The sequence below is a fragment of the Aquila chrysaetos genome, chromosome Z, assembly GCF_900496995.4.
Source record: "Aquila chrysaetos chrysaetos chromosome Z, bAquChr1.4, whole genome shotgun sequence".
In the NCBI taxonomy this organism is placed as follows: domain Eukaryota; kingdom Metazoa; phylum Chordata; class Aves; order Accipitriformes; family Accipitridae; genus Aquila; species Aquila chrysaetos.
The window spans coordinates 515,950-538,803 of record NC_044030.1 but is presented as its reverse complement, the minus strand read 5'-3'; the positions used below and the strand labels follow the sequence as shown (position 1 = coordinate 538,803).

Sequence of the window (22,854 nt, the reverse complement as noted above, 5' to 3'; positions counted from 1 at the left end):
GATTTTCACAGCACTGCTTTGGTTTTACACCACATCCACGTTACAGTCATCCTTTTAATGCAGAGAAAAAACATGTCAGCCGATCTCAGGTCAACCTCCGGGAGCGCGGCGGCTCGGTCCTCCGGCAGGATGGATGCTCTGCCGGCAAACGTTTTGTAGCCAAAGCCATTTCCAAGTAATGTCTGCAGCTGCTTAGGCTGGCCTGATCCAGCTGAATCAGCCAAAAATTGTGCTGAGGAAGAGAACACGTGGTGGGGAAGGGATGACAGACCAAGCATCTCCTCCCACATGTAGCGGGCGGATGCTCGAGGACACCGTGGCTGCTGTGGCACATCCCACGGTGGGGACCCACGGCTCCCCATGCATCCCACAGCCCAGGGCACACCTCCACAGGACCGGGCTACTCGCCGAGGGCTGGCATTACATTTCCCGACTTCAGTAAATGTGAGCGATCAAAGACTAGACAGCCTGGGCTGAGGTGGCTCCTTCGTGCTGAAGGAGGCTGGTCGGAGGACGAGAAGACAAGGCAGTATTGTCACCCCGTGCCCATTGCCTCTCACCGACACAGCAAACAGCCCTTCTCCCACCTGGGCACTGCTTATCCCACCGTGGCGTCCATGGACATCTCTCCATGTAAGTAAAACCTCCATGTACACTTGGAAGTTATTTATTCTGTGACAAAGCATCTGTGTGGCAAAGCAACCTTTGCTGCTGCTACCTGAGACTGGCGGGATTCAGTGCATCTGCTGCTAAATGGACATCGAGTCAGGACCAGAGTGCTCCTTTTAGTCTTTTTACGCAGGAATTAAGTGGGTTACATTGACATTTCCCAGTTTACTCTGCAGTCAGTGCAGAGCCTGGTCCCAAATCTATGGCAGTCATAGGTGACAGATGATTTATTTTCAATCAAAGTGCCCCAGTGCCATATTTGCTGCTAGAAATAAGCAAACTTCTTTCTGGAGACTTCTCACTTCCCCATCAGGGCTGTCTCTCTTCTCCTGGCACAGCCAGACAGCCCGTGAGCAGGGCACGCAGGAGACACGTCCTCGAACTCTCCCCACCTGCACCCCTCTGTGCAGAGGTTTACACCTGCCCGACATGGGTGCACACACAACAGTTTTACAACACAAACACCGCTTCCTACAGTTTGACAGCCTCCACTTTAAAATGTGTTTTCAGAGGAAAGTTCTGCCATGGAAATCGGGCAGTCCTTGGAGTGCATTCCTTCATTTTTACTAAAGCATGTCATTTTGCTTAAAATTTTTCGCTTAATTTGGTTTTCTTTCCATTACCCCATTTTGTTCCTTTTGCACTGATATTACATTGCATCGTACTGCATTGCAATCTATTGTAATGTTTTGGCATTTTCACTTGTTTTGATAAAGTCTCAATGTGTCCAGAAGCTCCTGGAAAGAGAATACTTAATTCTCAAAATATTTAATTTCAATTTGTGCAACAGACATCAGTTCTGAGCGTTGGAGTTTACCGCAGGGCAGATGGTCTATATTCAAACCGTCCTAACTGCAAGCAAACTCCCTCCAGCAATCATCACACAGAAATCAAGCCTACAGCCTCAGAAAACAAGTCTAGCGAGTGGTAAAAAGGCTGAACTCATAAACAACACTCTGCGGGACAGTGGCTGCAAACCCCCCAAAACCACCGCACAGGTCATCCGGCAGCGGCAAAGGGGAGGATGCGCGGATCCGGGGGTGCCTGGGTGCAGGACCCGGTCTCCAGCGTTCCCCCGTCCACACAAATGGTGAAAGCAGGAGACATCCAATCCATCCCAGGACAACTTGGAAAGTGCTTCCTAACACCAGGAAGCTGGGCAGATATTGAACCCCTCAGGCTGTTGTCCAGAGCCTGGACGTCATCATACATCTTTCGGTACACACAGAAACCGAGGCTTGGAACGACGCACAAGAAGCCACCCTTCCACGGGGTGCTCAATGTGGGCAGCAGATGGGCTACCCAGGGTCTAACACCCGGGAGAAAAGGAACTGCATCCTCCCCAGCACCCACTGCACAACAAAGCACTCGGCAGTCGGGCTGTAGAGCTCGGACGTGACGGGAATACAGACTCTGCTCCCCCGTCGCTGCTACCGTCCGCCGCCTTTCGGGGTGCCACCACGCACTCCTCGCACGGCGCGGTGCGGCAGCGTCCACGTCACGCTCCCGCTCGTGGACACAGCGGGCCATGAAGCGCTTTCCACTCCGCTTACTTTGGGGACCTCGGCACTTGCTCGTAGCCAAACGCAGTTTTGTCAGGAAACTGCCTGATTGATTCTGGCGGCTGGGTCCCGCTTCCACACGCACCCAGCACGTGAGGCGCAGAGCTGCTCCAGCGCCCGAACCACCACCGGCGGCCACGGCAGATGCTGGGCACGCCACGGTGCTCAAAGCTCCGGCAACCCGCTGTTCGTAACCACGATGCTTTTGTAATCTCCCATTTTTTAAACTCTGGGTGCTGACACAACGTAAGGAGACACAAGCGTAAAGAAGCTGAACGCTCAGAAGTTATAAAGCATTTTTGTGTGCTCTCACATGGTTGTTACTCTGGTCTGAGAAACCTCATCACGAGCAAGGGGGTTGAGTTCAGCCCTGTAAGCACAAGCCGGTCCGGGTCAGCTCCAGTCGGTGGTGCAGCACCCACCTCGGAGGCAATGCCTGTGTGCAGCTCAGGACCTTAACAGGTCCTCCGCTTCACTAATCCAAACCACAACTTCCCAAAATCAGAACTAATTTAGACCCCACGGCTTTCTAATTACCGTTAGCTTTTTCTTATTGCGTTTCCACCAGTGGACAGCTGTCAATAATGACAAAAACAGAGCAAACAGGAGGGGACCCGTGGAGGGCAGAGGATGCAGAAGCATGCCTCACCGATGGCACGCCGCATCCCAGCTGGACACTGCGCTCTCATTGCCGGGACACTGGGGTGCATCACCTGGGGAGCCACTGTCCCTGCTGGTTTTGAGAGACGGGCAGACAAGGATCTATCAGGAAACCCTTCGCAAAGGTGTTCCTGCCTTCCCAGAGGCGGACGATGGCGGTGAACCCTGCAGCCCCCACGTGCAGAGGGGATGTCCTTGGTGCCCAGAGGAGACCCTGGGAGCTGCCTCGGTGGGGGCGAACGGACCCTGTGTAGGGTGAGTTCTGCCAACCAGCCCCACGTCGGGCAGTTCCTGATGCCCGGTCCTACGGGGCTAATGCAATTAATGAACAGAGGGCAAGCTTTTAACACATTTCATCTACAAGCACCTCATCTTTAAATTTCTGGTTCTGGGTATTTTGGGGCAGAGACTTGTGTTTGTGGTAGGTGCCAGCACGATGGGGCTCAAAACAACTGGCTTGCAGAGGACAGAAGAATGTTCAGTGACACAAAACCCCCTAAAAACAGCAACAAAAGGCTTTTTAAATTCTCACTGTTGCTTTCATAATCACCGGTATGCTTAAAGGTGGGCAGTGCATCAGACCTGTAACACTGAATGAACCATCAACAGGGAACAGCCTCCGTTTTCAGCTGCCGCCGGTGTCTCCTTGTGGGTACCTCAGCGTGTGCTGCACAGAGACAGGAGCTGGAAGGGTCCCGCAGTTCCCCCCCCCCAGGAGACACAGGACGGAGCCCTGTGCCATCAGCTGGTTGCCTCCAGCCCTCTCCTCCCCGACCGCGGTGCCGCAGGCAGCATCCCTCCGATGCCGACTGTGCGCCGTCTTTGCCCAGCGCAGCATCCTCCGCAACGATGCTCCGCAAGCTCCGTAACGACAGCCAAGCCAGGAGTCCTGGGTAGGGCTCCACAAGAAATGACCACAGACCCCAGCTTCCCTCTCTCAGCGCTAAAACCCCCCAACAGCGACACTTTTTGCCGCGAACAGCGGCTTAATTTGAAAATGGGTATCCGAACAGAGCACTGCCCTATCCCACGGGCGGCATCGCTCGGCTGCCGGAGCCCCAAACCCCGGCACTGTCCCGAGGTGGGGAGGGGACGGTTTCGGCATCAAGATCTGGCTGGAAACCACCCCCCCCCCCCCAGTCCCCGTGGCCCCCCGGCATCGCCGTGCACCGCTGCTGGCTGACGCGACTGATTGATTTGACTGAAGGTAGCCAAACTGTCACTCAGGAGGTGCCCCCTTGGTACCTCTTCTGGCTGGATCTACTTGAGGGTGGGCTTGCCTGAGCCGCTCCTGTCAGGGATTTCAAAGGGAACAAGCGGCTGAATGCGGATCTGACAGCTCGGCCGAATTAGGGCTATTTGCATGCTAATTTCCACCGTGCTTAACTCACTGGCAGACCTAGAGCGAGAAGCAGCCTCTGCATGTTTGGAACAATGCTTGACTGATCTAGCTGCGTTAACGAGCAAATTATGGTAATTTTGTTATTACAAATGCATAGAAATTTCCAAAGAGTGGAGCAATACAATATGTTTTCTCTCCTCCTCCTCACTCCTAAATACGGACCCTTTTGTTTATACACACTTCGCCTTGCTTACTTATGTTTAGATATGCACAGTGTTTCACCTCGATGGGAGGAGGCAGAAATTACAGCCAGAGCAGAGGGAGCCCGCAGAGCAGACGGGACCGGCTTTGCTGCACATGGGACACTTGGGACCACATCCTCAGCTGGTGAAAAGCAGCAGAGAGCCTCGGCAGTCGGGGGTCGGGACTAATTGACCCCAGTTGAGGATCGGGTCTGTAAGAGGAAGGTGGGTTTGGGAACAGCAGATCCAGAGGCTGTTGGCTTCCCAACATTTCACCTTCTTGCCCTCTCCAGCGTAATTTCTAAATCAATTTAATGAAATAATATCTGACACCATCATACTGAAAACAATATAAATTTTATCTATATTCCGTGCAAGCACGGTAATTACATTCCTGAGAGATGAACACCAAAACATTTCTCCAGGCTTCCAAGATGCTGGCAGACCCTCATTCAAAATGTACAGGAGCAGCAGATAAACGCATACCATTTACTTAACTGCTTCATTATTAATTAAGGGAATCATTTGTCAGTTGATTTGCAATCTGGTATTGCCCCAAGATATTTGTGATGGCACATCGCTTGCTCCATCATATGTGATGAAACTTCTCCGGGATTTCTCTTCCAAGATTACAGAAGGGTGGGGAGGCACCTTTGTAAGCCAGCCCTAGACTTGGGAAAAAACAGTAAATTCGCTTAACCAGAGAACGCCAAATGTCAATACTTCTGTCCTTTGGCAGCAGGTCTTCTGGTTGTGGCAGTGGAAGCCATGGGTGCTTTTGTGTGCATCTGAGGGGGGTGAAGGTGTTTTTGGGGCACATCGGGTGATGGCTGGGTTTGTGCTATGTGAGCTGCAAAACGTGGCAATACTGGCACAAAAATATAAGTGCCCGTAATCCAAGCAGACATACACATCCCTGCTGCAGTAGCAGCACTAAGCAGGCGGAGCAGATGGCAAATGGACTTAGGAGTCACCTCGAGGCTCCAAGCAGGTAACTTGCAAACTTTCCACTTCACCAAAGAAACGTTAAGGTTTACTCCTCATGTGCTTTATGTCCTTCTAGCATAAAGGGCCTGACTCTCGTTTTACTTTCTCTGGCCACAACAGCACCATTGTCGAAGTAACCAAGCGGTTTCAGCTTTATGCTGTACATCAGAGGAGGACATGGTTCAGGCTGTGCCACCAACGCCCTCTGTCATCCCACATACTGTAATTTCCTTTCTCTGCCCCTGTTTTTAAGCGTTTTACCTCCCAGCTGCCTCGCTTTCAAGTATCGTCAGGGGATTACTAAACGCTATCACAAAACTTTGGCAAAGGCAGACCCAGAACAAATAACATCAACGCGTGAAAATAACTATGAAGGAAGTCTTCAGTGTGACACAGGGGACCAAACCCCACCAATCCCTACAGGCTTTATTCCAGAGGTCAGACATCGTAACCGCTGCCTCCCGACCCCCGTCGCGACACAAAGCTGGCGGTCCTGCTCCCCTGCTCCCCTCGCCGCAGGATGGGTTCAAGTGGGTTCAGGGAGGGTGCTGTTCCTTGCAGACTCAGGTGGGAGAAACAGCCCCAACAGGGAGAGGTCACACCATCTCATTTCTCCTCCACATTACTATCTGCTCGTCACAAGGAAAAAATGCGTTTGAAAACCACGTGTTTTGTTTCCCCAACATCATCTCCTTCTGCTTTGCATGTTAGAAGCAGCAGATTCTCCTAGATAAAAGATTGCTATGACAGCATTGCTATTTTTTACGCTTTTCTTTTCAAAGCCCAGTTTTGAATGTCACTGTTTTCAGGTCCCTTTAGTCGGGTAATTGCACATAGACTTCATATAAAGGAAATTCATTTGTTCAGGGTCACTGCATGGTTTTTCATTAAAAACAAATTACCGGTGTTCAGAAAGGACATCTGGGTTTCGAGAGTCCCATTAATGACTATATTTTCAGCATCACTATTCCGGACAGTCTACCCTTTCCTGTCACCCAGCGTGCAGGGCCCACCAGGAGAGGAGGGGACAGGGTGAATGAGAGTCCCGGGGAGGGCAGAACGGGTGGCGAGGTGGGGGGTCCATCCCTGGAGATGGGCAGAGAGAAGAGGGGGGAACAGCGGCTGGGCTGCTGCCCCAGCACTTCCAACACAGGAACTGGAATAAGTATTTAAGCGAACGATCGCGACTACTTGAGCATAACCTTTTTCCAGCTCCGCCACGGCACCACGAGCCTGATGGCGAGGGCAAGCTCGGGATGGTTTGCGCGAGCCCCTGCCCGGCAGCCGCTGTCCCAGCCGTGGGAACTGCCATGAGCCCCCCTGCCCTGGCCCCGGCAGGGACCCGAACAGGACACAGCTCCTGGGACGGTGGTCCTCAGAGCAGGCACGCAGGTTGCAGCTCCGGCACCGCTCCTCATGTCTTCCCCTCCGTCCCCTTGCCACTGTCTTCCTCACACATGGGAGGACACAGACCTTCAGACACGTCTCGGGAGCAGTCCGATACACAGACAGTGATCTGTGGAGAGAGACCTGACCCGGTGCTGGAAACAAGCTGGTGGTGTGTGGAGCAACCGCAGAACAAGAAAAAAAAATCTAAGCAAGCAGCGCTGGTTCCCATCGCCACGCCGGCCCCAGCCAGCAGTGCACCAGAGCCCAGGCAGGAGGAGGAGCGGTGCTGGAGCCAAGGTCCAGCTTCCCAAAGGTGAGGGAAGTATGGAAACGGTACGCTGGGACCAGCAGACTGTCGCTCCAGCAGCTGCGCTCCCTTTCAAATGCTTCACCTCAAAAAAGGCTCTGGGTCATCCGCATAGGTCACGGAGTAAAATCCCTGCAAATACTGCATTTCCCACTGATGTGCTCCCAACTAGCTGCTGCTATGCTCCTGAAGCCAAATCTGCAGATGCGAGGTAGCAAACGTAGCAGAGAGCAGAAGTTGCAAGCAGAAGGCAGCACCACCTCCATCAGAAAAGCCAGAAAGCCCTGGGACTGCCTCTTTGGAAAGGAGTAAGTAAAGCTGGGTGGCAATAAGCTCTAGGCTGCAAGTACTGGATGAGATGGAGAAGACGCGGTTTGCTCCTGCCAGACAGCCAGGAAACAAAGGGAAGGCTGCTGGGAAAACACCGCTCTGTGTTTCTAAAGAGGCAGCACATTAGGGGCACAATCACAGTGTGAACAAATAATAACAGTAACACCAAATTATTGGAGATAATTTCTGCACATAGCATCTCATTAACCTGTGGGATCCTGTGCCCTGAGGTGGTACTGAGACCACGAATCTAGTAGGAATCAGTAGTGGATTAAACATCTAAATAGATAATGAGAACAGAGAGAGAGCTACATTAGACAAAATAAACATTTACAAGGGATATAAACTCTCATGCTTCAAGGCATAAGCCACTAGACGATGAGGATTAAAGAGAAGTGGCCACTTTTGGCAAGCTGTTCTGGGAGCTGCTGTGTCCCCTGCCCAGCCGTGGGCAGGGGAGGACGGTGGGCAGGCGGTGGCTGTTCCCCGGACCCTGTGGCTTCCCACAACAGATGCTACATGATGCTGTCGATCTCCTGCCTGCTCCCAATGCATCCAGGAATATTCACCAACAGTCACCGATTTTATGCCGGGTCCACCTGCCTTCCTCCTTTCTCCTGGAGGAGAAGGCAAGCCGGGAAGCCAGGGAGAGAGCACGGGCGGACAGGGGATGCTGAGCCGGGGGCTGCAGTGGGGTGAGACCATGGTCACAGGTGGGAGGAGGAAGGTGGAGGTAACTTCTCCTGGTCCCTGTGTAGTCGTCAGGCACTGCCCTGTGACAGGGAAGCTGTCCATACAGCTCCTTCTGGCCTCCAAGGGGGATACATGGCTCTGTTGTTTAGTGGCGATTGGGGTCTGGAGCAGAGCTGTCCCATCTGTGCACCTGTGTGGACTGCTGGCATGACTGCTTTCCAGAGAGGGACCTGTTCTCCTCCTGTTAACAGCTTATTGACTCCATCTTTGCTCTCAGTATCAGGCAGAAGCATATGAATTCCTGATTCTTCAGCACATTTTCAGCAGTGCCAAATCAAAATATTGAGTCATAGGACGATGGGGCATTTCAGGATGGAAGGGACTTCGGGAGGTCTCTAGACCCTGCTCACAGCAGGATCAGCAGTGAGGCCAGACCAGGATGCTCAGGGCTTCATCCAGCCTGGCCTTGAAAACCCTCAAGGATGGAGACTGCACAGCCTCCCTGAGTGACCTCTTCCACCGCTGGACCCTCCTCGTGGGCAAAAAGTTTGAAGCTTTTCCTCATCCCCGTTTGCATCTTGCTTGTTTCAACTTACGCCCATTGCCTCCTTGTGTTGGGGGGCCCAAAACTGCACTATTCCCACTGTGAGTCCATGAGTGCCAAGCGAGGGGGATAATCCCTTCCCTCCAGTTCCTGGCCAGGATCCTGCTAGTCGTCTTCGCTGCCAGTGCAACGCTGCAGGGTGATCCTCAGCTCCCGGTCTGCCCGCATCCCTGGTGTCCCTCCAGCAGCCAGCCAGTCCCAAACCCATTTTGTTGCAAAGTGCTCCCTTCCCTGGTGCAGGCTTTTATGTTTGCCCTTGTTGGATTTCATGCTCTTCCCCCAGCCTGCCTAGGTGCTTCCAAGTGACAGCCCTACTCTGGAGCATACTGACAGCACTCCTCAGTTTGGCATCATCTGAAAACCTGACGAGGTGTGCTCTTTCCCAGTTGTGGATGAAGATGCTAACGAGGACAGACCCCTGGCTGTACCCTGTGGCACTGTGCAGGCTACCAGCATCCAGCTGGAGCGTGGCATTAACCACCACCTTGACCATCCAAGCAGTTGTTTTCCCACCTATCTGCCCATCCGTCCACAGTGCAGCGTTTCACTTGTGCCCTGTGCCATCAGAGCACTGTGGTCCGCTGGAAGTACAGTGCCTCGCGGAGAGCTCCTCTTGGGTCGCCTTTACAGGGCTACAGCTGCCAAAAGGGCAGAAGAAGCATGCAGGGCCAGTGACCTGCAGAGAGAATGCGTTTACAGGAGCCTCAAGCGATGCCAGCTCTCGGTTCATAAAGCTCTGGACTTACTTAAATCAAAGCTACGTGTTCGTTTGGTTGGTTCCTTTAGAGAAAAGTATTTGATTAATTTATCCTCTGGGCTGCAGTACATTCACAAGCCACATAAAAAAGGAAGTTCCCTGTTGATACGCACGCCCCTGTTTTTGCAGGGAAGGAAGGGAGGAGATCTGAGACCATGGACCAGGAGTTTGTGCCAGGCATGGAGATGCAGCGGGGACAGGTTCCTGTGTGCATCCTTGCCTGCGGGAGAGGCAGGGAAGGACCCAGGGCTGGTGGGGGAAGAAGCGTCTCCTGTTCAGATGAACAGCGCGGGAGCTGGAGAAGAGATAAGCACAGAGCAAGAAGCTGAATCCACACAGCTCCTGCTTCCAGCCTGGAAATGCCAGGGAGCTGGGTGGTCTCCCCTGCCCCACAAGCGTGCTACAGAGCCCTGGCAGATGCGGGACAAACACCAGAAGAGCGGCGAGGGATGGGTTTACTCACAGAAGCACAAGCGATGGCAGCAGCAACAAGCATGCAACAAAACACCGCCTATGTCTTATCATGTATACACTTCTCCCACGTCTCTAAGCACTTAACTCACACAATTACTTAATTACGAGCAGAAATTCACGGCTAACAATTAAAAATCTTATCAAGGAAGCACATTTCTAGCAGAGGCTCCGAAAACTACGACAAGGCAGCGGCAGGTCGTGAAACGAATCCCTGAGACCTGGTACAACAAACATGGTCCCTTGCTCAGGCACAGCAATTTGGCCATTTCAGTACAAGCAGGGATGTGCCAGCGGCACCAGACTGGATCCGTCGCCTGCTTCACGGTCAGCCCCTGGGAGACTGTGGTGTTTTCCCTAGCAAGGCTCTGAAACTGATCCTGCAAAGGACAGGAGTTAAAGAAGGATTGAGAAGGTATTTTGGATGCTAGTTAGCAAATTCTCACTTAAATGAGAAGGAGAACCTACAGGAATTGCAGCTGACCTTCACACTAGCTGGAGCAGAAGGTTGTTATTAAAGGAACCAGTGAGAGGAACAGTGCAGTTATTCAATATAATGGGTCACACAAGCCTATGTGTAGTTAAAAATAAAATCTATTACCCAGGAAAATCGGCTCAGATGACTCTACATCACCGAACCCTCACTGCACCTCCTCTGGCTGAGCACCACCAAGCCCCACGTCCTGCAGTTTTGCCATCCCACCCTGGCAACTGCTCCTGAACAGCTGGTAACTCCCCCAAAAAGAAGGAAGAGCAAGCATTCCTCTTAGCTGGGGAAGGGACTGGGGGTCACAGCCAGATTTTCAGTGAAAGGTGCTCTGAAAGAAGGCAGTAGATTCCCACAAGATTTCTAAAAGCCTCTGAATCTCCATGATGGGTCCAATGCACCTGGGCTTTCAGATGTTCACTCTCAGCAGGAGGATGCCCCTGGAGTGAGGGGGGGGGCTCAGGGCATCAGTGAAAAACCAGCCCAGGAGGGACTGGGCAGGAGAGGAGGGGACCGGTGGGGCAAGACGTCTGCCCCCCCGAGACACAGACACAACCAACCGAGCCTGCTGCTCCCCACGCTTTGAGGCGTGATTACAGCTTGCGGTCGTGCTAAAGAGTTGATGCAAGTTCAGCTCTTCACCTGATGTGAGCAGTCGGCTGTGCCATTGCATTCAGGCTGAGCGGAAGAAACGTACCCAATAACAGCGTCTATATGCGTGTCCATGAGACATAGTGGGAAACAAGGACCAAGCCTCACGCTCTTGTCAAGCAAGACTTGCTTTCAGATGTTCACTTTTTATTCTCACTTCTCGCAAACTGCATCTGCTACCCTCTCAGCAGCTCTTTCTGAGGCTACATTTTATGGGTAAAAATTGGTTTCTGCACAACCTATGATCTAACTTCCGTAGCCAGTTTCTAAGTCTAATACACACAGGAAATGGTTGATTTTTTTCTTAACTCCTTAGCAATCTAGTAGAAAGCAATTTGCAGAACATAATCAAGGCTGGTAACAAAGACTAACCCTGAAAAAGCCTGGACACCAAATCACTGTCACCAACTCCCACTTTCCTATTACGAGTACTTTTTTCTAAATCACCACCTCCCGGAGCCATGTGATCACAGATGAAATCCCACTTTTTGAGGGATTTTCCTCGGTAACTCTCTGACCTTGCTGACTCCAAAGAGCTGGCTTACATGTCCTGAAGGGCTTGGAAATCAATAGGGGAAAGAAAGAGAATCCCCAAGTTATCACCACTTTTTAAATCATATGATACTTAAGGGCCACATTCATGACTTTTAACATATGTATTTGGGCCTCAGAATACCGCTTTCCCTCATAGCCAGCAGTGCCTGTCACGTCCAGACCAAAGGCGACAGAGCCTGGGGACAAATCCCAGCAGCTCTTTCAAGCTGAAATAAATGTGCTGATTTCCAGCAGCATCTGACCTCCAGCGCTCAGGCAGGAGGGACCCCAGCTCGGTGCTCCCACCACCGCACCCTCACCACCGCGTGCTGCCAGCACCCTGACGTCTGCCGACTGCGGGCGACGCGCGGACCTGCAGCCGACAGCGACGGAGGGTTGCGCCGATGACGTTCTGCGCCCGCAGACCCTGCTCTACCTGCTCCGGGTGCTTGCGCACCCACCGCTCCCGCTGGCCACACGGGCAAGCGCTGGCCACCGGCTGGCTGATGCCACCCGGCATTTCTTCACCGCGAGGCTCCAAAAGGGGAAGGAAATCACAGAAATACAGTGTCCTGAGGACAACTCAGCGTCCCCCAGGAGGCAGCTGGATGGGCACAGTTTTGCACGGAGAAATGTCAAGGTCAGGACATGTCCAGCCCCCAAGGGCCGGCGACCTCACCACTGGGACAGCGCGGAGGAACGCAGCGTTTTTGGAGGAAAACAGGCAGGTTAGAGCAAAGCCTGTGTCAAACGGGAAGAGCCTGGCACGGTCCAAAATGGAGCGAACCCCAGGCTCCACAGAAGGGAGGCTGGGGTCTCTTTCAGCATCCCGGTGCAAATGATCTGCTTTGACAGTCTCCCGCACTGGAGAGCCTGGTCTTCCTTCACTCAGGACCACTCCACACCTCCCCTTCCCCTTCAGCACTGCGGCTTCTGCCTCGTGCTCGCCTTTAGTGCAGAGCATCCACAGAGTGCCACACTTTCCTCCTGAAACGCTGTCTTTTTCCTTTCCTTTTATATCTTCCCCCGCGCCCCCCCCAAGTTTTGAAGACTCACCAGGCACCATTCCTGTCAGCGCTGGAGTGGAGTAGCTGCCCTGTCCGGCAGGCGGGACGTGCGGAGGGTATCCTGGGAGGGTTGTGCTTGCCAGCTCGCGACCTGAGGAATCAAACCAACAAATCACCACGTGAGCATTGCGACGAGCGGACACGGTTTTACATCTCCCCGAGCGCCCAGAACACAGCCATGCATTTGTCATCACTGCTCTGCGAGGACCAGCGTGGGATTTCCAGCCTGGCAGGGAGGGCAGGCGCAGTTTTGCTTTCTCTATAAGCTGCCACAAAGCTACAACGAAGTGAGAGACAGGAGAGGGAAGAGCAGAGCTCTGCGGGGAGAGGAACGTGCCCGCCTGAACTCCAGCTGCTCGCCCCTATTCCCAAGTTCCTCCAAAGCCCAGATTTGTAAAGTCAGAAACAGCGAAATGTGAAATAACACTGATCTTAATGACACTTTCCCAGAAAACTCTCCAGAAAATAACAGTGCACAGGCTGACGGTTTGCAGAGATCTAAATACAACGCAGGACATACTGCTTTTATCTCTTATCAAAGCCAGATAAAAAAGAAGAACAAACGCAAGACATTGAGACATGAAGGCAGTTTAAAATATACTTTGCTGTGGTGCCAGAAGAAGGGTCAGATTTGCAGACACAGCCTGATGTAGCGCTCTTAGGCGACAGAAACGTGGCTTTTTATTCAAGTACCCACAGGTCTTCCATGGAAATAACCCAGCAGAAAGCAGGCAGTGGGATGGCCCCCACCTCCCTCTGCCCCTGGACCGGGGGGGCTGGGGTGCCCTCTCTTCACCCCCCCTCCCAGGCACAGCCCCCAGCGCTGCCCGGGACACGTCGCTGCCGGCGGAGCAAAGACGGGAGGCGCAGACGGCACAGCTCGCAAAGCGCTGCAGAAGTGATATCCCAACCCCGCCTGCGTCCTGCTCCCACGTGGGGATCCCAGGATAGCCACCGTCCCCGCAGGCTGCTGCTGCCGCAGCAGGAATCTGGGGGAACCACTGTCTGCTGTGGCCCACCAGGAGAAAGGGATGATCTTGTCATTCCCACCAGCAAGGAACCATCCCTCACCACAGGGGGAACCCTGGAGCCCACCCATGGTCTTCTCCCGGACTCCCACGGCATCCTCGGGCAGATCACTGATCCAGGGACGAGCCGCCTTCGAAAAGCGCTCGGGCGCCTGATAGCCTCTACCCCGGGACACCACGGACGGGTCTGCAGCTGGAGATACGGGGCTGCTGTCCCCTCCTCATGAGCATCGCACGCTGCTCAGGCCACCGCTCTGCTACAGGGATCTGCCCGATCCACTGCCCCGGCAAGGGACGGCGCTGCCGGTGCCCTCCGCCGTCCTCCCAGCTCTTCCAGAGACTGGGAAGAACGAGGGGACCCTCTACGGCGGGGACTGGCCCCTCTGGCCAAGCTGCAGGCTGTGAGGCAGCAGCACGGTGCAGGCACCGAGCTCTGAAAAGCTTGAGTGTGCACGTCAGGTTAGAGAAAGGGACCCTGGGCTGCAGGGAGCCCCTGGCCCTTGCCCCAAGGATGTGCCCCCGCTCCTCTAACCTCTGGACGGCAGGGACCGCTCCGATTCCAGCCGGCTCCGAGCTGCTGTTGGCCCAAACCAGCCGGTTCGCCAGCAAAAGTCACCGTGAGCGCAGGCTCCTTCACCAAAACGTGGCACGTCAGATCAACAAGAAAAGTTGCGAGACTTTGTTGATTTTAGCACCGCTGACAAGAAGAAAGGCACAGAACCTAGTGTTCAGATCGTTTTCTGTAGGCATTTGATTTTATGACGGTGTTTTTTTCAAGTCTCTAGAGCTTGGAGAGGTTGAAAGTAAATGTTTTCCCATGAGCCAAAACCATTTTTTAACTTTTTTGGTTGGAAGAGATTTTGAGCCACGATTTCATTTCGAACTGATCTAAAAATAAAATTTTAAAACCTTTCTTTCTGCGTTATCGTCAAAGAAATGAGACCTCATCTGATGAGACGAGAGACAGGAACGTGAGTTATTGCAAATTGCTGCTCACCACCCCCGGGTCATGGCCACGAAGGCCGCTTCCCCCATCGCACCCCTCAGATGAAGGGGTCCATGCCGAAATGCTCCGGCAGCGCCTGGCACGCGGGCATCGCTGCAGCAATCTCTCAGCACATGCCCCACTTTCCTCGGCGCTCTGCATCCACAAATCGGGATGCGCGCCGTTCCTCTCAGGCCCTTCCTACGGAATATTTATGGTGCATCCACATCCTGAAAGAATTTAACGTTCAAAACAATTGATTAATTTGCTCTCCAGTTCTAGGGGGAAGCCAGATCCCTTACGGAAGGGCATCATGAATTCTAATTATTCAATGCAGGCAGAAAATGGCTCTTTTAGATTAAAATGTTCTCCCCTTGTCACTGCCCTGCTTCCCACTCTCCCGCACAAAATTAAACTCTGATTATGTCATCTCTACAGCCTAGGGAAGGCAGGAGCATCTGCAATCTACTTAAATTCGGTCGCAGAAGCGAAGTTCACCCCCAGCACTGGCAGGAGGTGCCGTCCCTTGACTAAGGGCTGTCCCTAACACAGAAGAACATGACCTCCGCACAGGTACCACCACCCAGGAGCCCTCCATAGACCCAAGAAGGGCCACCACTGCTCTTCCCTTCTTCAGCGGTGTAGTGTCACCGTGGAACGGGCTCGACTCCTTGTCTCCCAAAGGTGCCCAGGTCTGTGGCCCAACAGGCGAGCTTCCCCTCCCGTCCCGTTCCACGCTGACCACTCCCCTGTCCTCAATGAAAAAAAAAATTGCCTTACAATTTTTTTCGATATATTGAAACATTACAACATTTTTCACTTTCTCCAAAGCCACCATCACACTCAGCATGGTTAGGATCATCGTCAAGGGCACTGAACAAAGTAGCCACCACTGCAGACACCAAGAAAAGCAGCATCTCAGCTCCTCCATAAGTCAAGACAACATCATTCACGGTCTGTTCTACAGGTCTGGTCTGGTTTCCATTGCATCCCATTTCCAAATCAAAAGTTCTGGCACTTGCCAACAATGTTTATAGCAGCACCACTGCAGCCAGGTCTCAGGCAGGGGCTGGGAGGTGGCCAAGGGGGGCTGGCAAAAACCAAAGGCACAGTTGCAAGTGCTGCAACCCCACCTTGTCCCCTCAATTGCATCCGATGGGCTTCCCCCCACATAAAAAGGGGTGCAGCATCTCTGTCCTGCAGGAGATTTTCCTCCAATACTGGCAAGTTTCAACTGCACTGAAATAATTTATTTCAGAAAAACATTAATAACGCTGGCACAAAGAGAGGGTAAGAAGCAGCCTCCACCCCAGGGTGTTCCCACCCTACACGAGCAAAGCAGCCTAGAGGAAATGAACATCTGCAGTTTAGCAGTGGGCCACAGAGACATAGAGACCAATGTCCTTCAAGACACTTATTCCTGAGTACCTTTGGTTTGGGCTTTCTTAAGGGCATTTTAGATGCCTGAAGTTGGAGATGGGGCACGGGTGGCTGTGGGCAGAACTGTCTCTCTCCCTGCCTCGCTGGGCTGGCATCGTGCGGGACAGAGCAGCTCAGCTGCCAGTTCCAGCCTGCGGAGAAGTATGACCAGAATTTTCCAAGAACAACTTCTGCTAACACTAGGAGGCCACTGCTTGAAGCTTCAGGTACCCAAATACCTTGCCAAGTCTTGCCTGGAGTGGCCTCCCCATAGAGAGGGGGGTAGCCCCAGCAGTGCTGCTACCTTCAGCAGTATCTGCTGGCTTGCAACCGGCACACCTCCGTGATGGAGGGAGAACACGGCAGCTCTCGTGCCCCTTCAGCCCGGAGGAGGTGTCCAGGCAAAGGAGACCCTGCCTTCTCTTTCACCCTGCCACCTCCTCCAGGCCACCTCACTGAGCTCCTCCATGTCACTGGAGAGCATCTCCAAAGAGCGCAACAGCAAGGTGGCTCAGACCCATCACTCATCCAGCCCCCAGAGGAGAAACATCTTAGAGGAGAGGGTCTAGAAGACCTGCGCGAGGGAGATGATTGTCTTCAAAACACACACCATATACCATGCTTGTGTTACTGAAGGTAGAATAGGTCCACGTTCTTCGAGCAGGATGCAGTGAGACTGGCAGTGTCCTTCCCAGGATGGGAAGCATGTCCTTTCCCCCATCGTGGCCAGGTTCGGATCAAGCTCTGTCTCCTCCATAGGTGACCTTGCCACAGATGCTTCCCACCACACCAGCAGAGTGAAGCTCCATCCCTTTGCCTACAGCAGCACCTGGGACACTCCAGACGCAGGCTGCCAAGTCCAGCAGGTGAGGATTTGGAGCCTTCAGCTGGAGGCAACATATTCTGGAGGCTCAGGAGAGCCTTCAGCAGCCAGGTGTGAGCAGCCGAGGAGATGGGCTGCCACCGCATGAGCACGGCGTGCTGCTGGTGCCACATGGCACACCGCTTTCTTGCAGCATCCTATTTCTACAAGCCAGAGAGCAAAGTGCACCATTCACCAGGACAGCAACTAAGCCAAAGCCTGATTTGAAGTAGGTTGACGGAGACAGGGTAAAAATAGTAATAACACCAGAAGTGGTGTTTGCGTAAAAAATGTGAGCGCAGGATCATATACTCTCCGCAGCCTTTGCCACAACATCACACAGATACAGGCAAATAACCCCTCTTTGAAAAGCAAAGATGCAGAGCAGAAGAGACCTGAGGTCGAGATGACTGGAGAAGACTCCATCCTGGAGATGGAGGTAAGAAGCTCATTTTCAGTTTTAAGTACTGCTACAGACAAGCTGCTTTCCCTGTCCAAGTCTCAGCCTTTCCACCTCTCCAATGGAGAAAAAAGTTCACCACTTCTCCAGTGAGCTGCTGTTGGTCTGAGGGATTGAAAGTGCTGCCGCACGGTAAGCAATGTAACGTTTCAAACACTTTTCCCAACCAGCTGTACTACAAGAAGGACAGAGTGGCCAAGCAGTCCCTCGGGTGGGCAGGTAGCAGCGAGGGGTTATCAGCATTGCCTGGTGATGGTGTGGAGCTGCACAGGAGGGGATGGCATGGGCACAGGCACGGGCAGGGGCCTGGGTACCACGCTTCCCTGCAGGAGCTCACAACTGTCCACGCCACAGAGCCAGGGCTCCCGCGGCAGCCTGAGCAGCCGGAGCACTTCATCTGCAAGACGGTGCCTCTCCACTCCACTGGCACTGAAATACTGCAAGGGTCGCAACACCCAGTTCTCCTGCTCCAAGAAAAGCGGTCAGCCTGGAGTCCCAGCTCCCTGCAAAGCCCCCAAAAAGCCTCTGTGCAGCCACTGCTGCTCTTAGGGAGCTGCCCGTGCCGCTGGGATCGCGCACTCCTCGGGGGCTTCCCAGTGCAGGAGCAGCACAGCAGAGCTCCCGCGCCTGCTGCACGCCGAAGTGCATGTGCGTGGCGAGGTTGCCTGCAAATAGGTCGCAGGCTGAGGGAGCACATCCAACTGAAAACACCCGATACTGTGCCAGCGAGACCCGTCTGGAGAGGGGCTGGGGCCGGGGACCACGTAGCTGGACACCAAAGGTACCCCATGGGATGGCGTCGGGGGGAGCAGAGCAAATGCCTTTGTTACAGATGTTCCTGCACATACACAATCATCATGAGCTCGCCCTAGGGATGAAAAGTTGCACATCATTTCCAGTCCTAGGCATATCCCTGCCAGAATTCATCCCGCATTACTCCAAAAACCAGAATATGACAATGCCGAATAATAAAAATATCAGCTGGCACTGCGGGACCGGAGGGCGCAGCCACATGTCAAAGTGCTTGGCTCTGCACACAGAAGATACGCAATAAATGTCCAACCCTCCATTCACCAGGAGCTGGCAGCACACTCGCACTGAAAGAAAATTATCATTTCTCAAAAAAAGTGCAAATAAGTGATTTTCTTCCATAAAAGAAATTATTTTGCAACCAGCTGCAGGAGAGGTCAGCAACACCCCGCTGAGCAGATGTGGCAAGCGGTGCTTGAGTGTCGGCAAATGTCCCCGCTGCAGGACAAGCTGCCCGAGGCTGGCTGGGGCAAAGAGCAGCATGCAGCAGCAAAAGACTCTCCTGCCTCCAAACCGTGGTGAAAAAAACCGAGGGACTGGTTTAGAAGCATTCTTCAGTTCATCTACCTTTTTCAAAAAAAATCAAAAGGCAGCAAAGAGCATTTCCAAGTGTGTCTTTGTATACTACTGTGTGTAAACGTGAATCCAATTAACTTCAAATTTAACTACTAATGAAATTATCTCATTTTGCTATCAGCTCAGCTCTCATCCATGGCAGTAATTAACCACTGGGGGTTGTCACTCCCAGACACATGACACGAGGACTTCCCCAAGCTCAGGTGCTTCAAACCCTTGCAGAATTCATTACCCTGACAGTGTGAAAACCCTTCACTTTCAATACCACAGGGCACCAACATGTTTTTTTGCCTTTATCTAACTGATTGCCAGTAACAGTATGAAAGAAATGAACCCACTGGAGAGGTAATTAATTACCGCAAAGGATACATTAGAAAATGCAGGGGGTTCAGGTGGTGGGGAGAGGGCTTACAAAGCCCCTTTGCCGCTGCCTCAGAACCATCCTCGGCAATAGCGGGGCCAGTGATTTTCCTCTCCAAGACACGCCGCGGGCTGCACCGAGGGAAACCGAGCCTTCACCCGCCGCTCCATGCGCACAGCAGACGGGAAATTGCCATCGGCTCAGGAGCGCGGTCAACGATTAGGCAGCGCACTGGGTTAACAGGGTAATCCCACCTCTCCAGAGACAAAGGTTCAACGCCAACAGGTCGGCGGTGTCAGGAAAGCCAGCCTGGTGGTGCCGGAGAATCCCCGTGCACGCTCGCTCTCACCGCGGGCATCACCGCGAGGCGTCAGCCCGTCTGGAATGGACATCCAAGGTAGCAGGCACCCCACGTCACGCCCAGCACCAGGGTGCTCCAGCAGCAGGGACCAGCATCTCCCCAGGCTCCATCTCACGTGCCCACACCCTCTGCACCCCTGCCCAAAGCAGGACCCCCGCGAGACCTGCCCACCCGCACAGAGCGGAGTCCCCCCCGCCGCGCTCCCCGGCTCCACGCAGAGGTTGCCGTCTCACCGGACTCTTCCTGTCTTTCCAGAAAACAATTTTGAAAAATGCAAGTTTATGCTGGGCGAAGTGGAGATGAAGAGATGCCACCACACCAGCACACTGCGACCTGCCCACAGGATCACGCGAGGAGCCGGGCGGGCGCTTCCAGCACCGTCCCATTCGGTCTGCAGGTCTGCAGCCCCTTGCCCGGCAGACCCGCACGCGAGGAATCCCGATCCTGGCTTCATAGAATCATAGAATCATAGAACCATTTAGGCTGGAAAAGACCTTCAAGATCATGGAGTCCAACCATCAACCATGCCCACTAAACCATGTCCTGAAGTATCCTGTCCACTCGCTTTTTGAATACCTTCACGCAGGGATGCTGTGTCATGACTACGGCAACGCACCAGCAGAATGGGCAAACCTGTTCCGAAAGGCAGCCAAGTTGGACGGATCGGGCTTGGATTTCGGCTGTGCTCCCTCCGAAACGACCTCGCGCAGTCTCCGGGATCCCACGGCACGACGGGAGAAGGACGGCGCCTGCCCCTGAGATCCAGTTCCTGGCCCTGGCACGTGGCACTGCCTTCGTCAAGTGCCTGCAAACGTCGGTAGCAGAGGAAGGGACCTGCACGGGTGCTGCTCTGCTGCCAGGACCCCCGGGGACTGTCCCGCTGCCCCTCGGGAGCCACCACGCATCGCTCTCTCCATCGACGGGCTTTGGCAGCCTCCCTGCCGCGCCGGGCACTGGCTACCCGAGAAGTGAGGGAGTGCTGCCTTACAGCCAGGAATGCGTTTGCTTAACACCGGAGAAATCAAAAACAAATAATTGGCAGAGATGGTGTTTTAGGAGCCGCTTCATCTCTGGGAAGCAAACCCAAAATTTCAGCCTATTTCAGTCAAACCTGTTACCAGAACTGACTTTTCCTCTGAAAAACCCAGCTCCTGCTTAGAAAAGCTTTCCTTTGCCCGGTGAAGAATTTGATAATGCTAACCCTGTTGTTTCAATCATTATCCTAAAGAAAATGCTTTGGTCGAACCCACACACAAACCCATTAGCAGGAAAAGGACCTGGCGAGCTCCATCACCTGGATCCTGTTCCCCCCCGCGCCTGGGGACATGTGTGTTGCACCCAGGGTCTGCCCAGGACAGCGGCACAGGGCAGCGGAGCACCCCAAAAAAGAGACAAGCATGCCTTAAAAAAAAATTATATGGTTTTATCACGTACGAAACACTGCTCCACGTTCGGCACAACAGTGGCGCGGCACCTCCGTGGTTACTGCTTCGGGTCCAAAGCCACTGCGTGCATGCCCCAGCGTTCGGTCCTGCCCTAACACAGCTCGGACTTTGCACCCAGCCGGTACATCCCACTGACGCCCACGGGATCGCATCTCGCCACGTTACGCTGGGAAAGGAGATGCCGCTGGCACAGGACCCCGACACACCGAAACACCGCTCTTAATGAAAAACTTCCCTCCTGTGCTCATCTAGCTCTATTTGTGGACATCAAACCTAGTGCGGCATGCTTACTGCGATGAGTTACCTCTCCTGCACCTAATTAGAGGCAGATAAAACAGTGGTAACACACAGATCACCTGTAATGATTTTGCTGACTCGATTATTCTTCTGACAATTAGCTCTGGCTGCCAAAGCCTCACAGGAATGTCAAAGTCTACTTCCTACAAAGCAGGTAATGTCACAGGTGTGACCATGAAATCAATAATGAGGCATAGCTCTTGCAGAGGGCATCCAGGTCAGATGGAACAGCCCTTAAATTAAACATTGATAAGCAGAACACAATTATCCATCATGTTTAAGTGCCTGCGTGAAATTAGCAGCCAGGGAATGGGAGCAGTGGGGGAAAGATTAGTGGAGGAGGTATTGAAATGCGCAGTGGCCACCGTGACTGGGGCTGCAAGGGCTTGTGTCAGTGGCACCGTAATCTGCTATCAAAGCCATAAAATTCAGATTAAGCACACTGCGCTGAAACGGGGGTTGCAGATGTGGATCTATTTTTCTCCTCATCTGCAAGGCAGCGGCAGATGTCTGAAGGAGTCCAGAGCTGCCCTTCATAGCAGGTGTCTCTGCTACTCTTCCCATTGACACAAGTATGTTTTCAAGAAAGATGCAGGGCAGGGAAAAGAAAAAAGAAGGAAGAATGGTACTTTCTGGTAGAGAAAAAATGCAGTGGAGAAGTACAGATGAATACTCCAGCCTGTTTTCTCTGCAAATTTCAAAGCAAGAGCCCTGGAGCTGCAGAGTGCTCTGCCCTCACCCTTGTCTCTTCTGGACAATCTCTTCTGGCTGCTGCTGCATAAAACTCCTGTCCCTTCTTCCTTGCAGCCATGGAGCTCTTGCACCCTATGAACAACCCAACAGTCCAGCTTTTCATGTACCTTTTAGGGCAGCTGGTATGAGAAAGCTTTGTCTGCAGACTTGAGCTGAGCTGCACCGTCACCCACCTGCATCTTTGACATCTACCTGGGTCTCTTTCCCCTCCCATAAGAGGTGCAAGGTTAGAATTCCCTGGCTTCAGCCCTCATTTAATACACACACAAAGGATTGGAGGGGACGTCTGCGTGGAGTCTGGGAAAAGATACCCTAGGTGGACAACATCTCTGCAAGAACCCACCTCTTGTGTGGCCAACAATTAGCCACATACTAATATGCATCAGCATCATTTAAGCTTTCCCTGGCTCCCGGTAAGTGAGACCTTCATGCCTCACAAGCTTTCTTTTTGTCCAGCTCAGCGCGGGGCTAGCAGGCACACCAGGTCCCTGGGTGCAGCAAGGCACAGCGTGGTTGGGTCTCAGGTGCCCAGCGATGTGTGTGGAGGGATGTAGGGAAGCGTGGGGGACGCATGGAGAGATGGAGAGCGTCCCACCGCACTCCAGGTACAAAACACCACCGACTCCACAGAGGACAGCTATCTGTTGCTGGCACTTCATCTGTCGAGAGAGCACCGAGAGGAACGGAGGGCAGACAGAGGTGAGCACGAGAAGGATGAGACCTTGTGGGAGGACACGTGGTGGTC

General features: G+C 53.2%; 1 protein-coding gene across 2 annotated transcripts in view; it reads right to left on the bottom strand.

Moving 5' to 3' along the window:
* Window positions 1–22,854, bottom strand: part of PAX5 (paired box 5) — a 130,687-nt gene that overhangs the window by 19,347 nt on the left and 88,486 nt on the right. Inside the window, exon 6 of one of the 2 annotated variants that reach the window (XM_030004457.1) lies at window positions 12,742–12,843. The exons of the other annotated variant lie outside the window; for it this stretch is intronic. Within the exon in view, the coding sequence (XP_029860317.1) occupies window positions 12,742–12,843 (102 nt within the window). The remainder of the gene's footprint in view (window positions 1–12,741; window positions 12,844–22,854) is intronic. 2 annotated transcript variants of the gene reach the window in all.